The sequence below is a fragment of the Pteronotus mesoamericanus genome, unplaced genomic scaffold (genome assembly GCF_021234165.1).
Source record: "Pteronotus mesoamericanus isolate MK-2021 breed Mesoamerican mustached bat unplaced genomic scaffold, CSHL_Meso_final contig_657, whole genome shotgun sequence".
Classification (NCBI taxonomy): Eukaryota; Metazoa; Chordata; class Mammalia; order Chiroptera; family Mormoopidae; genus Pteronotus; species Pteronotus mesoamericanus.
In genome coordinates, this window is record NW_026555229.1 from 16,262,230 (window position 1) to 16,280,175 (window position 17,946).

Here is a 17,946-nt window from a genome sequence, read left to right on the forward strand (position 1 = left end):
ATATAGATTGCTTTTTATTTTCATTCCCTCACAGTTTTGTTCATTCATTCAATGCGGATATGTTAAAGGTCTTGTCCATACCATCCATGGAATTCTTTCTTGTGCCTTCTGTCCTGATTTTAACATTTCATGTGCCCAACTTTCTTGAACTTTCCTCATATACAAATAACTTTATTGCTTTCTTCTGTAACTGTAATCTTTGCCAGGGAACTGAATTATTTGACTGTATTTGACCTACAAATGTGGCAACTTGAAGTGACTTAGTCTGCACGTGTGATCCCGTCCGGCTAAAGGGCAACAATCTCTTAAAATTATGGAATCCCATTATCATCTTCTTAAAATTTATTTTAAGCAATCTATCACCAACTGAAAATATACAAGTTCTTCTCTGTCAAATCCTTTTCTTCCAAATTATTTTTCCCAAGCCATTTTTTTCAAGTTGAATTTTATTTTTCTCTCTTATTCATAATTTAATGGATGGCGGGGACCACTGGCTTCACCCCTCTGCTCCTAGAAGTAACTTCAGTTCCTTTTGTCAGTTCATTTATGCTTTTTTCCATGTTATTACTGAGATGTAAACTAGTTCTATGGACTAGTAAAATAAAATATCAAGTGCCTTCCTGAAAGGAATGAACTCTCTTGAAGAATTGCCTCTATTTCACTGTTTTTGAGGGTAAGGCAAGGTCATACAAAAACTGCCTAAGCAGGTAACCTTTTAGTATTTATTTCCAAGAATGTTGCTATCGCCCCGGCTGGGTAACTCTGTTCGTTAGAGTGTCGACCCGCATACAAAGGTTGTAGGTTTGATCCCTGGTCAGAGCATATAAAAGAATCAGCCACTGAGCACATCAGTAAGTGGAACAACAGATCGATTTCTCTCTCCTCCCCCCACAAAATCAATAAATAAAAAATTTTTTAAAAAGAATGTTGCTATCAAATCTGTAAAAACAATTTAGTTTACACATACCCACTGACCTACACAGAGAGTTGTAAATGTAAAAGGAGGTGGACTAGTACCTTTGCTGCAATGAAACCACGGTGATTCTGAGCATTGTGTAATCAGACTGGAAGAGAATGGTTCCTATCTATCCTTTTCTAGTCTTCCCACCAGTACTGTGGAAAAATTTACCTACTCTATCACTTTTGGTTTACTTATGATTAAAGTTAGAAATATATCATTGGCACCTCCTTTCTTTTCATGTCACTTTTCCTTGGAACTGCTTAAAAAGATAAGGCTTGCCTATAAAAGGACCTTCGGGTTCCATCTGGTTGTGAGCGGGGCCTGCCGGAACTGCCACGGTGAGTCAGGGGCATGTTTTCCAAGCCTAATTTATTAGTATTTCCCTATTTTCCCCCGGAAGTCTAGCTGAACTTGAATTATGCCAATCTCTTAAAAATGAATTTAGCCAGCTTCACTCATATTTTTAACTTTGTTTAGATGCTTCCAATCTTGACACTTGCACTGCTGCTGGGAACAGTAGTAGGTGAGTAAATATATTTATATGGTGCTCAGTACTTTCAGTAGGGGCTGTGAAGGCTGAATTCAAGCTGCAATGAGAACAAGGAATAGAACAAGAAAAGTCCATGAATAAGAGCACAAGCGCTTGGGGTGAGATGGCCAGATAAAAGCTAAGGCGCCCTGTTAAATTTGAATCTCAGATAAACGATATGTGATTGTTTTCTCTAAAAAATATTGACTGTTCATCTAATACTCTAACTTGCATTTTTATTCACTACATTTAGCCACCTTAGCTTGGTGTCATGTGGGGTTTGAACCCTGGTTCCACCAGTCACAAATATATTTCCCTGAGCAAAATTCTTAACCTCTCTGGGTTTCACCGTCGTCATCTGTGAAATGGGCACATCCTGCCATCCCTCTCACAGGATCACTGGGAGACTTGGGCAGCTTCACTCATGTCAACCACCCTGCCCAGCCCATGGCACATAGCAAGATTTCGAGGATGCATCCCCCGCGACAGCTACTGCTCCTATTCCTGCTATTAATCTAGACTTAGTCCTCCTCAAGATCCCTTAATTTGTGTTGTTCTGTTATGGGGTAACATGTAAGTCTCGAGTTGAGTCAAACCATGGATTATCTGTTTGATTACTTGTCAGCAGCTTCTTCATCACGGGCATCCAGGATGCCCCTTTAACAGAGGTCAGAGCCCTAAATATGCAGTCATTTGGAGATATAAAGCTTTGGCATTTGCTTGAAACAAGCTCCTCACCCAAAGCCCAAAGCCAGAAGATGGCTACAAGGAGTTGAGGACTTTGCCTCCCTTACCAAGGCCTGGGGACACAAGGCTTCTTCTTTCTTGGCCATCAATGACAACATCTGAGTTGAGAGGCTCAATGGGACCCCACACAGGACTGCACAGAGAGATGAGGGGAGTGAGGTAGTCCTACATGGTAGAAATGAGGGGCTGCAGCCAGTCTGTAGTGTGAACATTGTCTGTTGATTCTGTCCTGTGAGTGTGTAGAAAGGATGATATCTGGGGATGTAGAGGAAGAAAATGTGACACAAAATATAATTTAACTTGTATTTTGCCAGAGATACTATTAAAAAACAGCATTCTGATTAAACTAATGTCCTTGAAACCTTCTGGGTGATTGTAGGAAAAGAACTCTGCTTCCAAAGACTTGGCTGCTTCAGCGATGAAGCCCCATGGGCAGGAATTGTGGAAAGACCCCTCAAAATTTTGCCCTGGAGTCCCAAAGAGGTCAACACCCGCTTCCTCCTCTACACCAATGAGAACCCAAACGCCTTTCAAGTAAGAGTGCTCATTGTTTTCAGAGTTCCATTTGTTTTATGTGATAAGGATACTGAAGCTTTAGTCTCCTAAAGACAGCAAGTCAGTGGAATGTACATCTTTGTAGGCTTTAAGGACTGTGATCTTAAATATTATTTTATGTAACTTTGTTTATAAAGGGTTCATTGTCTTGATATTATTATTCTTATCCTACCCTATGGTACCATTTAAAATAATTCAAGTGTTGATATATGTGTGTATATGTGTGTGTACATACGCATGTATAATCTCTCAGTATTGTATATAATATTTCAACATATTTTATGTATATAAAATACACATACACATAAATCCTTCCATCGCGTGGAGATGAGACCTCCTCTACCACCAGTATCATGGCAGACATATTATGCCAAGTTGAACAACTGCAAAAATGTTGTGCTGTCTAGAAAGTAACAACTTGAAACAGGATGGTTGCAGATAGCGTGGTTGAAATGGGAGAATCCTTACTCACAAGGCTTCTGAGCCTGGGCTGTCTTCTCCTCCTACCACCTCTCTCCATGTACAACTGGAGGCTGCAAGAAACTTGATGCCAAACCCTTTCCTCCCCCAAATAGGAACTTGTTGCAGATCCATCAACTATTGAGGTCTCCAATTTCAAAATGGACAGAAAAACCCGCTTCATTATTCATGGATTCATAGACAAGGGCGAAGAAAGCTGGCTGGCCAATATGTGCAAGGTGAGATATGGTCCTCTCTTAAGGGAAGATTGTTTCTGGAGCGATCATGAACCATGGGGAAGGCACAGGCCCCACCTCATCAGGACAAATACTGGCCACGGTGACACTGGAGGAGCCCCTGATTCTACAGAGCTTGAGGCTCCCAGGGTTTTGCTGTCAGAGCAGCAAAGTTGGCAGCATTTAGAGCCTCTGAGTTGTAGCTATTCAGTAAAGAATTCAGAGACATTTTAGAATTAAGCAACACATGTTGCTGTACTGATAAACATGAGTTGCATTTTCAAGAGCTCTTCATTTTTTTCAATAGGTTTCCCTATCTATTTGAAGAGTTAATATAACTCATTTTGCCCAAAAGAATGACTTTCCTTTGATTTTACATTTGCTACTCTGTGATCTCCTATGGTAATGACAGCTAGGGAATCGTGTAGATTTTCATTTCCAGCTTCTGTTGTTTCCACAGTTGTAGTGATCCTATTTTCTTTAATTTGCCTTCGGCTATGTGGCCTGTGATAATGAAGAATTTCAAAAAAGACAGAAAATCAAACAGAACAAAATTTCCTAGTAACTCCTTGGTAGCTAACTGCTCAAGGAACCTTATCGTTGTCATTTATTCATCAAGCTTCTGTGGCCTGTCATTTCTTCAGAGGTCTCAAGAGAGACGACATTAAGATTGTTATAATCCTGTTGAATTTCAGACCTGTCTATGAGTCAAGCCAAAGGCTTCCTGGAGACAACTCCAGACAGTTTCTGCTGACCCTGCGGACAGCCACAATGAGCAGGCTAATCCACTTCCCAGGTTTAGAAATAAGCAGTAAAACTGTAACTCATCTTCTAAAATGATTTAAAGTTGATGATTATTTGGGGTGGGGGTAACAAATTACTATACAACAGTAAAGAAAAAACAAGTGATTCTCATCTCAGTAGGAATGTGGCCCTTGAGATATGTGTGTACAATTTATTTCCGAGATCTCAAAAGCAGATGTGCTTTTCTTGCCTTTGATTTGGCTTTGACAACATTGTTGCGCTGTGATGGAAAAAAGTGGATTAAACTCAAAGGTTAAAGGTCCTAGATTGGAGTGTGACTCTACCCATGACATTAGCAAATTATTTCCCCTCTTTGAATTTTCTATCACTAAAATGAAAGAGTTGGAAGTGATTTCTAAGTCTGCTTCATTCTTCTCCAATTCTTGAAAAAATGGTGAGAATATGTACAAACACACACTCAAACAAAATCCCTGTCAGATTGAATATTAATATAACTATCATGGATCCCTATCAAACAAAGCTTCCAGGAACTCTCCAGTAATGCTTTTATGTGAAATAACTCTTTAGTAATATACAATGAAATATTTTTGTCTAAAAACTTTGATTAATTTTCCCATCATGGAAAAGATTACCCGTTTACCTTCAATATATTTATCTAAGAAGTTCCTAACATAGTCTCTCATTTATACATTTATTTATTCAGTTGATAAATATTTATTAAGCCCCTACTAGGTGCCAGGAACTGTTCACATCACTGAGGATACAACAGTGAACAAACAAGACAGGCGAGGTCTTGAGGTGCATTCTAGCAAGAGACGTTGCTATGACATTTTGAAGCTCTAACGAGACAACCCGCTGTACCACATTTTATATGTTTTTCCCAGAAACAGATGTCTATGCAACTGTTGCAGGAGAAATCCCAAGAATCAAGTTCCCATTATGGCCAAGCCTCCAGTGTGGAGTCAGTGTTAAACTTTAAAAGGGTATCCATATCCATAACAGGCTAGAAGTTTTGTTTATTGCTTTGGGGTCAAAAGCAAGCGTGATATTGTAAATCCCAGTCCTCCAATGCAGTAATTAGGAATTAATAGAGATTCTGAGTCATTTCCCTGTGTATTGTGTCTCCCCCTCCAGAACATGATCCAGGTGGAAAGCGTGAACTGCATTTGTGTGGATTGGAAAAGTGGTTCCCGGACGGCGTACACGCAGGCCTCCCAGAACATCCGGATCGTGGGGGCAGAAGTGGCTTATTTTATTAATGTCCTCCAGGTAACTTTTATATGTAAAATTCCATGCATGCTGCTCTCTGGGTTCTCTCCCAAAGAACAACAACCAAAATCAAAAACCAAAACAACTCCAATTTGACTTTCCCCTTTGTTGGGAAAAAAATGCAAAAAAAAGAAAAAATCCAGATATGGGCTTCATCAATACGCCTATGAAGGTCAATAGACTGGTTTTTCTTAAATAGAGTGTTACTCAAGCAACCAGGTAGGTTGTTCCTACTGAATTCCCCAGTATTTCTTTCAATTTTACCAGTTATTTTTTTTTTAATTAATTTATTTACTTTTTAAATACATTTGTCTCTGCCTTCCCCCCCCCTCTTTCCCTTGCCCCCTCCCACCTTCCCTCCCTCAGCTCTTCCCCTTTGGTTTTGTCCATGAGTCCTTGCTATATGTTCCTTATTAAACCAAGTTGACATGATAACATCAGCCTCAAAATTAAACTAGTTTTTTGTTTCTTTTTTTACTTTTTAAAAGATTTTATTTATTTATTTTTAGACAGAGGAGAAAGAAAGGAGACAGAGAAGGAGAGAAACATAGATCTGAGAGAGAACCACCAATTGGTTGCTTCCCATATGTGCCCTGACCTGGGACCAGGCCCGCAACCCAGGCATGTTCTCTGACTGGGAATCGAACTGGTGACCTTTTGCTCTGTGGGATGATTCCCAACCAACTGAGACACACTGGTCAGGGCTATATTTTCTTTTTTAAGAGAGGCACAATGATAATAAAATAACTTGATTTATTAACTAAAAACAAACAAAAATGCTAAACTTGAAAGTGCCTAAAGAATTACTTCATTATTATTTTCTAATCCAAATACTTGCTTCAACTACCTCTAGGCAACAATTCCTCACATCCATCAAAGGGTCTTTCTACATAGTAAAACAACAAAAGAAAGCCCTACTTCTGCCAGTTTACGTATTAAAACCATCATCATTTCCTATTATAACTAAAAAAATTATGAAAATTAATCCCTTTGAAGGGAGGAGTACAGCTTCTTAACACTCAGCTCTTCAGAGGTTCCCCTTCCATACCCATCGTTTCAGTACGTGAAAACATTCTGAAGAAGTCTTTTTCCCCAACAGTCATCATTTGGATACTCCCCCTCCAATGTCCACATCATCGGCCACAGCCTGGGTTCCCATGCTGCTGGGGAGGCAGGAAGGAGGACCAATGGGACAGTTGGACGGATCACAGGTTGGTCAAAATAGAAAAGCTACAAAATTACACTACATTTAGCCCCTATGCTTTCTAAGAGGATGGAAATTGGGTGTGGCCTACTTCTTACCTTAGGGGACCCAGGTTTTCATATTTTCTGAATTAGGCCACATGATGAGAAATCAGTGTGTGCTGAGGCCTTGTGAATGTTTTATCGATATCAATCTTTGGCCTACAGAGCTCTGCTGAGCATATAAATATTGCATGTGACTAAAATGTGAATTGAAAACATCTAGAGGTCTTATTCATGTCTATTTACCCTTTTTCAAGAATTCACAAAGGATAAGTTTCATGAATAGGATAAACAGCATAAATAATAGAGTAAATAATCGATAGAATTAAATCCAAAGAGCTCAAAACTGTATTAATTATATTTTGCTTCAATAGCAATTGATAATTAGCCCAATTTTCATCAACCACAACCCAAAAGAGTTGAGTGGAGGATCAGGCAGGTGGCCGGGTGGTCGAGGGCTGCCAGTTTGGCATGATGAATTAGATAAAATATATTACTTCACAAACTTATCTTTGGCCAGTGGGGTCACATGTTGGATAATCAGGTCCTAAAACACCCCTGTGAGTTCGTAAGAAAGACTTTGCTACCCTCCATCTGAGAGGTAGCTCAGAAAACAACCACTCTCCTTGTCTATCCTCCAACTCTGGTTTTCTTTTTAATACTTTGGATAAATTGTTACATTTGGATGGGTGGAGGCATTGGGAATGTCTGTCATTAATTTGCTGGAGAGAACGTACTTGCCTTAATGTTTATGAGAGCCTAGTCAGCCAAGCACCATGCAGAGCTGTGCAAGCCAAGTCCTTGTTCTCGTGGGAGGTTAGAGTGTAGAGGGGACTCTTAGTCTGAACAGCTTTTAGGAGCACCATGCCTCTCAGTCTGGCTCCTTCCTTGTCCTGCTGCTAGCGATTGGCATTGTCTCAGTGACTTAAGTATCCATAAGTAAAGCAAAATTCCATGGTTTGAGGACAATTCCCTTTAATGCAAACAGTAAATTAGACAGAGTTCTCTCCAGAAAATGGTGAGGTAGCGAAGAACTAGCTTAACTCTTTCATGCATTACTCATGATGACCACCATGAAGACAGGTGAGCGTGCAGGTACACGGATAGATGTTGACACAACACATCTTGTCACTTTAGGGTTGGATCCAGCTGAACCTTGCTTTGAGGGGACACCTGAATTAGTCCGATTGGACCCCAGTGATGCCCAGTTTGTGGATGTAATTCATACAGACGCCGCCCCAATAATCCCCAACATGGGTGAGTTTCTCAATTTGTCTTCCTGGAATGTTTTTCGAGTTTATACATTAGAGCATTTTAGAGGGTTCTCAGTCTATACATTAACATCATCTTTCCCATATTTTAAAATCTTCAGGATTTGGAATGAGCCAAAAAGTGGGACACCTGGATTTCTTTCCCAATGGAGGAGTCCACATGCCCGGATGTAAGAAGAACATTCTCTCTCAGATTGTTGACATAGAGGGGATCTGGGAAGGTAAGACCATTGCGTGCAGAGAGATTTTTCTTGGGGGGAAATTTGTGTTTTGTTTTTACTAAACTTGCTAAATATTTTGGCATTGTACAGGCCTCACATTTTCCATAACAAAGGATTTTTAAATTCTATCCCCAAGACATGGGCTTTTCACTGGGGGAAGTGGGCATGAGGAGACTGTAAGACAGAACATGTATTTGCCGTCAACTTTTCAAGGATCGAATTCGGGGAATGCATTACTAAATTATAGTTACATCTGTATGAACCAATCTTTCCCTTCTGAAATTATTTTTCCATTTCAAAAAAAGAGGTATTTTTATATTTCAAAAAAATGCCCTTTTCCATTAGCTATGGCATAACCGTTATCATCTTAAACAGCATTTAACTTCTAATTTCATCAGGAGTCATACATACAGTTCATAAATGATTTTGTCTTGTGATCCTCATGAGTTCACACTAATCAGAGAAGTCTCTTCAACACCTTAACTATAACCTGATCATGACATTAAGTTGGAAAAATAAAATCGATCACTGACATGGAATCATGCCTGATTTCAAAGGCTCACGTGACTTTGTTGCCTGTAACCACCTGAGAAGCTACAAGTATTACGCCAATAGCATCCTCTACCCCAACGGCTTCACTGGATTCCCCTGTGCCTCATACAGCGCTTTCACTGCGGTAAGTAGATGCCACCTGGCACCAAGAGAATTTTATGACTATTATGGCTCGTTGGGGGTCACTGCCCATGACATGTATTCAGTGGATGCTGCTATATGACTGGCACACTCTATATACTTTTAATCATACAGATTTATTTTAATGATGATAAGCTACTGGAGAATTTTCAGTAAATGGGCTTGTCTACTGGAATGTCTCTTATCTGTCTTGTTCTCTTGCTTCTGCATGTGTCAGGTAAAATTCAACATTGTTTTGGAAGTAATTCTAAGTTAAAAAATAGTCTATGGAAACCTGAGTGGTGGCTGCAAGATGCTGATGAACATAGAAAACTTGTCTTAAATGCTAACCTTGTAAAACTATGTAATAACAGACATGTGGCTGTTTCTGTGAGATCCCATACTTGCCAAGATTGCTTCGTTGTTTTTCTCTTTTTTTTTTCTCAGTTTTCATCTTGTTTGGTATTCTCTAGATATCTAGGTTAAGATCTTTAAATGTGATCTTGAATATGATATATCTATTCCTTGTTTATTTTTCATTGCTTTTTATTACACTGTAATTTTTTTGAATAAATATGTATAATCTATGTCATTTAATGAATAAAATTTCAAGTAACATGCCAGGTGAAATCACAATTACCAAGGAGGTATACCTTAGTGATGCAGACAGAGAATATGAATCCAGGTTTCACCTTTAAAGTGCTGAATGATTTGGGGCAAAGTGCTTAGGTTGTCTAAGGCAATTTCTTCATTTCTAAATGTAAATAATAATGGTAGACTTCATAGATTTGGTGGGAGGATTTAATGAGATGACATATGTTAATTGCTTAGCCCAGAACCTAAAATATAATAATTAGCATTCAACAGCTGTGAGATATTATGTGTGTGTTTGGGGAAGGTGTTGTATATTTTATTCCTAGTATGGCTTACATATACAACCAGAACACCCTCTCTTTCTTTGGTCTAAGTTTACTTTTATCTTCTTCCTATAGCCCTATTCTCTAGGTAATGGGGAAAACAGAAAAGCTTTAGGTTTCATTCAGTTAAAACTTAATCTGGCTCAATAATACAAACAGTCCTGTTAGGTGATGCTCAGACACTTTTATAAGGAAAACTCTCAGTCTTGCTGATTCCTCAGCCTTTCTCTCCAGGCTGGTCCTGGGCAAGGCGATCATGGTGGCAGTGGTCAGCATGCATATACCCAGAGGGAGAACTTGGGGCCCATGGTAAATTTCTGCTGATGAGTTCTGGCAGCATCTGCTTTCTTGCTCAGGCAAGCCCTCAGCGAGCTGTGGGCATTCCTCCTGGCTGGCTCAGCCTCTCTTTATCTTGTGCTGGATGCAGACCCAGTACTTGGCCCAGTCCCCATCTAGTTCACTGACCCAGGAGTGGAGCAACCTTGCCCTTCCATAGTGGAAATTGCTGTTTGTCCTTCCCACTCTGTTCCTCCTTTCCCTTCTCTTCTTCCCAGAATTCCTTGGCCTGTGGTTCCTATATCCATCTTTTCTAGACCCAACCTTATGGCTAAGCTTTAGCAGCTAACTGGAGCATTTTTTTTCCACACAGAATTGTAAGATCTGAATTTTTTAGACTTTCACATGCTAAGTGGGAGCTAAGGGAACTGAGAGAAAAACTTCACTTTTGAACCTGTTGTCTTTCCACTGGGCCCTATTTTGCAGTCAACAGCTGATTATCACTTCCTGCTCTGTGTCTTGCAAACTTTCTAAAATAAATTCTAACCACCTGCAGGCAGATAGATGTGAAGGGGCAAATGGGGCAAAAGGGGAAAGATTCAGATATGTGTATATAAATATTTACATAAATTCTCTTTTGTGTGATTTTTATAATATTTTTGTTAGTATTGTGTTCTTTAACAGTGAAATTGCTGATTCATCATTGTAAAATAATGAGATCCATTTTTAACCTTTGCTGAGACACTGTTAAGTCCTCTTTTACCAACAGAACAGAATTGCCTTTAAGGGAAGGAAAGGGTCAAGTCAAGGAACATGTATAAAAGACCCACGGACAAAGCCACAGTGGGGAAGGATTGAGGGAGGGAGGCAGGGGAAAGGGATGGCGGGAAGATGGAGACAAACATATTTGAACAAAAAATAAAAATGAAGAGAAAAAAAAGAACAGAATTGCCTTTAGAGTATTTGAATTGTAACGTGAAAAGAAAGATGACACACTCTTATAAGAAACAGCATCATCGTTCATTACTCGTTTATTTTCCCTAGAACAAGTGCTTCCCCTGTCCAAGTGAAGGCTGCCCGCAGATGGGTCATTATGCTGACAGATTTCCTGGGAAAACAAAGGAAGTAGGCCAGAGCTTTTATCTAAACACTGGTGATGCCAGCAATTTTGCCCGTAAGTCTCTATTTGATATGCCTTAAATTCTTAATGCTATGTATTTTATCATGCCCAGTAAAAATGTGTGGAATTCCTTTTCTGTACAAAAGTTTTTTAAACACCCCACCCCAATGTGGAAAAATATCCAAATGCTGTGCTCAGCAAATTTGGATGGTAGAACAGCGTTTAGGGACTGAACTATGAATGAAACAAAAATACATTTCTTCATATTTGATTCTCGTGCTGAACATAGGAAGCTTCTTCTACTCCAGCCTCTTCATATGCAGTCAAAAGCTTCAGTGAGCAAAATTCTGAAGTTTCGTACAAAGAGAAAAGTAATCCAGGAGCAAGATGGCAGAGGATGTGGGAATGGAAAGGAACTGGCAGATTCAAGAGATATTTAGGATTGCAGACTGTGGGTGCGGAGAATTAGAGGTGGAACGTGGGACAGACTGTAGGTCTCTCTTCTAGCTAATAGAGAAAGAAAACTGGTTGGTTGGGAATCGGTGAGGTTAGCTGCACTGTAAAAACTAAATCCAAATTTTATCCCTCCCCCCAATAACCCGCATTAGCTCAAAATGGTAAAAAACAAAACAAAAAAACCTGGTAGTTTACTATTGACAAGTACCATAAATTGATTACCACAAATTAATACATTTCCAAAGGCAATGGAAAGCTGAATTGTCAAATTCTTAAAATAAATGTAGACTATTTAGAAAAAGATGAGAGTACTGTAAAATGTGATAATCTATGAAAGTGAAGTAAATTGGTAAAAATGTCATAGTCTACTATTTTCTACTTACATTTTAACATAAAGTCCTTTTAAGATTTAGGAATAAACTGTTAGGTTAAAACATTGAAAGCAAAATATATTACTTTTTCTCTTGCCCTCCCCCAATGCCTGTTGTCTGAATATTGAGATAAAAGGAATGTCTATGACTATTAGAAGAACTACGAATGCCATATATAAATTATTCAGAATTCAGCAGTAGTGGAATTCCAGGCAGTCAGTTTTCAGTATCTTCTCTGCAAGTGACATTGTGCCAATCCTCGCCCACCTCTCATGCAGGCTGGAGGTATAAGGTGACCATTACTCTGTCTGGGAAGAAGGTGAGAGGACATGTGCTAGTTTCTTTATTTGGAGAAAAAGGAAACTCCAAGCAGTATGAAGTTTTCAAGTAAGTAAACTATAACTCTAAGCTTCTTAAATGTTGGAATAACCCACACATTCAATGTCTATTATGGACATAAAAGTTTATTCATTACTATCTGAGCATATGGTATTGCCACTTATCATCGAAAGGAAGAGATTAATTCACCCATGCACCTTAATACATTTCAGAATTTTGCTTCTAATTTTTTTCTCTGCTTTCTGAGAAAGCCCCTGATGTTTACATTGATGAGTGGCATCTGATTTATAATCAATAAATAATTATTCTGTCCAAAGTAACTGGAAAAAGATGATATATATGATGTCATCATTTATTAACTATTGGGAAGATTATGACTAAAACATGTTTGAAGTGTTATTAAAGTAAGGATGACTTTAAAGCAATATGAGTAATTAATGGCATACAAACTACCATTGAATTAGCATACATGTCTGCACTTATTTAATACATTAGGATGACAAATGTACTATCAATCATCAACTTAGAGATACATTGTAAGCTGGTTTTAGAAACATATATATATATTTATATGTATATTTACATATGTTCATGTACGTTTTTATTAACTTTTTAACTCCCAAGGGGCGTTCTCCGACCAGACAGTATTCATTCCAATGAAATTGACTCAGATGTGGATGTTGGAGATTTGCAGACGGTTAAATTTGTTTGGTATAACAATATCATCAACCCAACTCTCCCCAAAGTGGGAGCATCCCAGATCACAGTGGAAAGAAATGATGGAAAACTGTAAGTAATAAAAATCCAAAGAGATTTGACATATTGAATCACATTTATAGTTCCAGTCCCACTGCAGCTTTAAGTTAAATCTCCTCCAATGCTTCTCCTACATCCCACCCACAGCTGTGTCCTAATACCTTTTATTTCTTTAGGAGAAAGTGTAGACCTGTAGGAACACGACTTTGATAGATCTGTAGATGAGTGTTATGTTATCTAATGCAAGTCGTCTTAGAATGAGAATCTGATTTCATGATCTAAGATGAGAAGAATGATTTCACTTAGCAACTGTGCCTTGTGCTATGTGTGTGCTTAATATGTGTATCTCCTCCAAATGTCTTGGGTTCACTAAATCGCCACTAAAATCATGAGGAAAACAACTTATCAAGGAATACAAATGGACTGTTCTGGATCATTGGCCCTCTTAGTGAAGACAAGGTCAGCCTTTGGTTCTAACCAAGACTGAAGTGTATATGTGAGCCAAAGATATTTACCATGATGAACCAGCAGAAAAAGTGAACTGATGATGATGATAACAACCATAACAAAACCAATATGAGCCCCATGTTTTGAATATAAAGCCAAATTCTGAGGCATAGTGCTATGCTTCTTTTGTCATCGTGCCATTCAGTCTCCACAAAAGTGCAAAGAGGGGGCTTTTGCTTTTGGCAAAGATGGAGTAACAGTGATTGAATTTACCTTCCCAACTAAAACAACTAAAATTCAGACAAAAAGTATATAAAATAACAGTTTCTAGACACTGAACATTAGGCAATAAAGGAAAGCGATCCCTGAAAGACAAAGAACAAATAAGGTGGAACCTTGCAATTGTTCTAGCTTACTGCCTGGAGAGTGTTTTCAGTATGTCACACAAGAAATAAAACTTCAGACAGGGTCTAGTGGACTCCCTGAGTTAAGGAGACAGAGCCAATAATCCAGAAAACCCAAGGCAACTAGATTTCAAAGGATGTAGTGTCAGAGAGGAGAGAGCTAGAGAGAGAATCTCAAAAATTTGGAAACTTCCCTCGAATATTCAGCAGAATACTGATCAGGACACATATGTGAAGAAATTAACCAAAGCCACTGAAATATCCATCTGAAAGGATTAGAGAGAATAGTACCCAGTGATTTTGCAGAGATGGGAAGAGTAGCCTGTTTCCACTAGCCAAATTGGAAAAGTTCATAAGTCAAGAAATATTGGGTAGAATATTTAGGAAAGTCCTCCCTCAGTCACAAGAAATAATTAGCCTAGGTTGAACAAGACCTGGAAGTTTCAAATTGTTTCCAAATAACTTAACTGCAACCCAAAATGGAGCCTAAGAGAATTTATAGGAATATAAAAGTATCCAGCAGCAAACAGACTAAAAATCACACATTATGGCATTAAGTAAGTTTCTCAGGTATACAAAAACATCAGGACAATACACCCTCTGATGAAGATAATGGTCAATAAATGGAAACCAAACAAGAACTGAAACAAATATTATAAGAGCAGACACAGGCATTAAAACAGTTATTAAACTTGTATTTCATTTGTTCAGAAGGTCATTAGAGGCATAGCATATATGAAAGAAGACCCAAGTTGAATTTCTAGAACAATAGCATTTGAAATTAAAAAAAAAAAACAAAAACAAGGTAGGGCAAAACTAGGTTTACAGTTGTGAGTATGCAAAACACAGTTTATTCTTGTATTATTATTTATTAATTATTGTATTATTTTTCTTTATGAACTGTGAACCTACTTTTTCCCCACCTTGTACACTGCTATTAAAAGCAGATTAGACATTACAGAAGAAAGATTAGTGAGCTTGAAGATATAATAGAAACTACCCAAAATAAACACACAGAGAACAAGATTTTTAAATGGGATGAACATCAGTGAACATTAAAATAACTTCAAGAAGTGTATTATAGTTCTTATTGAAAACCCTAAAGGAGGAAACAAAAAAATATGTTTGAAGAAATAATGGCTCCAAAATTTTCAAACTTGGTGTAAACTATAAACCAACTTATCTAAGTGATATAACAAGAAACAAAAAGAAAACTAACCAACACACATCAAAATTGAATTGCTCAAAACTAGTTATAAAGAGAAAAATCTTGAAAGCAGCCAGAGGAAAAAAAGAGAAATAAGGACAATAATTACAGCAAATTTCTCATCAGAAACAATGCAAGTGAGAAGACAATGAAACAATATCCTTAATGTATTGAAAAGAAAAAAACTGTTAATCTAGGATTCTATACCCACAAATATGTATTTCAAAGATGAAGGTAAAATAAAGACTTTTCATATACACCAAAGCTGCAGGAATTTATTGCCAGGAGGTCAACATAGTGAGAAATGTTAAAGGAAGATCTCCAGGGAGCAGGCAATTATACCAGCTGAAAATAATCTGCAAAGGAACTAAGAGCCTAAAAAAACTACATTGAAAAACACATTAGGTTGTTAAATATTATTACTTAAATCTTTAAAAATAATTGACTAATTTAAGATGATGGCAATATTTGGGAGGGTTATAATACATGTATGTGTAAAATATATGATAACAGTACCATGAAGAGTAGGAGAGAGAAATGGAAATATCCTATCATAATGTATTTATGCCAAATGTGAATCGATATATCACTTGAAGGTAAATTGTGATAAGTTAAAATACATGGTATAAATTCCAAAGCTACCACTAAAATAATAAAACAGAAACTCTAGCTAATAAGCCCACAAAGGAGATAAAGTGACATTTTTAAAAAGTAAGGCATAAAAAGAGGAAAAAAGACAGAGGATATAGGTTACAAAGAGCAAGATAATAGACTTAAACCTAACCATATTAATAATTGTATTAAATGAAAATGTTCTAACTACACCAATTAAAAGACAGAGATTAAAACTGGATATTTTTAAAAAGTCAGAACTCAATTGTATGCTGCTTATGTGAAATGCACTTTAAATATAAAAACATGGATATATTAAAAGTGACAGGACAGAAAAAGATATAACATTAGTTATTAGGGAAATTCAAATTAAGACCATAGTATAATACCATAAATTTATTTAAATGGCTAAAATTTAAAAGATTGAAAATATCAAGTGTTGGTGAGAATGTGAAGAATCTTAAATTCTCATACACTTTTGATGGGAATATAAAATAATGTAATAATTCTGGAAAACAGTTTTGTAGTGCCTTAAAAATTGAAACATATACCTTCCTATGATTCATCCATTCTCCTCTTAAGTATTTACCCAAAAGAAAAGAAAGCGTGTGTTTTTACAAAGATTTGTACATGAATATTTATAACAGCTTTTATTGCAATAGTCAAAAGCCACAAATATCCCAACACTCGCCAACAGGAGAATAGGTAAACAAATTGAAATACTACTCAGCAGTGAAAAGGAATGAACTAGTGATACATGTGACCAAATGGGTGAATCTCAAAGTAATTACACTGACAAAATTATATTGAATAAAAGAAGTTAGACAAAAGAGTGCATATACCTTTGACTGCAATTCATATAAAATTCTATACAATTGAAATGAGTCCATAGTGACAGCAAATCAGTAGTTGCCTGGGGAAGGGGAAGATGAAAAAGGATAGAAAGGAAATATTAAATAAGGGCAAGAAGAAAATTTGGGGGTGATAGATAGGTTTACCCTCTCGGGTATGAAGATTGGAGGTAGATTCTCTTACTAGCTCCATTTTACAGATAATCCAATGAAACCTTAGTGCCAGAATTCATATGCAGGCAATTTGACTGCAGCAAATTCTTAACTACCACAAACAAATTCAGTCCATCTTTGTTCATATATAGTTATCGTACGGCCTTCATTTCTTGTGTTCTTTATCAATATTAGTTTTTAACCATTAATTTGCCATTTGTGAGTTACCACCATCAGACTACAGGAAAGGATGTGAAGATGAGGAGCAAAGACCATTTTCCAAGGATTTTTATGTGCTAGGAAACTTATATATGCTTTTATGTTAAAGAAAATTAGCCCCCAAACATCCCAGGTACTCTTCAGTCTTAGCACACTTAATCATTTTAGTTCAGTTTCTGGATTAAAGTAAGAATGTCTAGCCAATGTAACCCCAGAGCCGCAGAACTTTTACTCCCACTGACTTCCTGTCGCACTGCTGGCCTTCCTCTTCCTCAGTTGTGTTGGTTGACAACGTGCCAAGTGTTTAGTAGGTGCTTTTAGAATGTTACAAAGGAGTCTTCCCTGTCTTGAGGTATCCAATGACATCTCCTCTGTCTGCTATTGCATGGCCATGAAACAACATCAGCAAAGAGAACCTGGTCCTTTGCACGGAAGAAGGGTCTTCCCTCCACCACTGTCTGGCCCCAGGCTCACGGTGTGCTCCCCCCTCGGATGGAGGGGAGAGCAGAGCCCAGCCCCGTGCGCAGCACACAGGCTGTGGGCCGCAGGAGCTGACTTTTCGTTGTCTTCTCTCCACAGGTACAACTTCTGTAGTCAGTCAACTGTAAGGGAGGATGTGCTGCTCACCCTTACTCCATGTTAGGAGCCTGCTCACATGTGACCACTGGATCTTATTGCTAATAAAATCTATTGGTGAAGCAAAACGTTCCTTTCTTTGTCATCATTCGTCCATTTTTCTCATGAAACTTTTGTATGCACTGATTAAAATCCAAAATTTGAGGTTAGTCTGAAGAACCACAAATGACTGTTGAATTTTGCTACTTGTTATACAGCATTGCGCTTAGGGATCTTGTTTACTTGATGCTGGCTGGCAGCATGTCCAATACT

At 37.9% G+C, this 17,946-nt stretch overlaps 1 protein-coding gene across 2 annotated transcripts; it reads left to right on the forward strand.

Annotated features, from left to right (window-relative positions):
• Positions 1–1,438: 1,438 nt before the first annotated feature.
• Positions 1,439–17,709, forward strand: PNLIP (pancreatic lipase). 2 transcript variants are annotated; one of them, XM_054581765.1, is made up of 12 exons: positions 1,439–1,484; positions 2,617–2,777; positions 3,368–3,490; positions 5,387–5,521; positions 6,621–6,732; positions 7,904–8,023; positions 8,139–8,258; positions 8,816–8,934; positions 11,168–11,297; positions 12,349–12,457; positions 13,034–13,198; positions 17,638–17,709. In XM_054581765.1, exons 1-12 carry the CDS (start codon positions 1,439–1,441, stop codon positions 17,699–17,701), a joined length of 1,404 nt encoding a protein of 467 aa, XP_054437740.1. In that variant the 3' UTR covers positions 17,702–17,709. The 2 variants fall into 2 exon arrangements, with proteins under 2 accessions (XP_054437740.1, XP_054437741.1); XM_054581766.1 differs by having other exon boundaries at positions 2,617–2,771.
• The last annotated feature ends 237 nt before the right edge of the window (positions 17,710–17,946 follow it).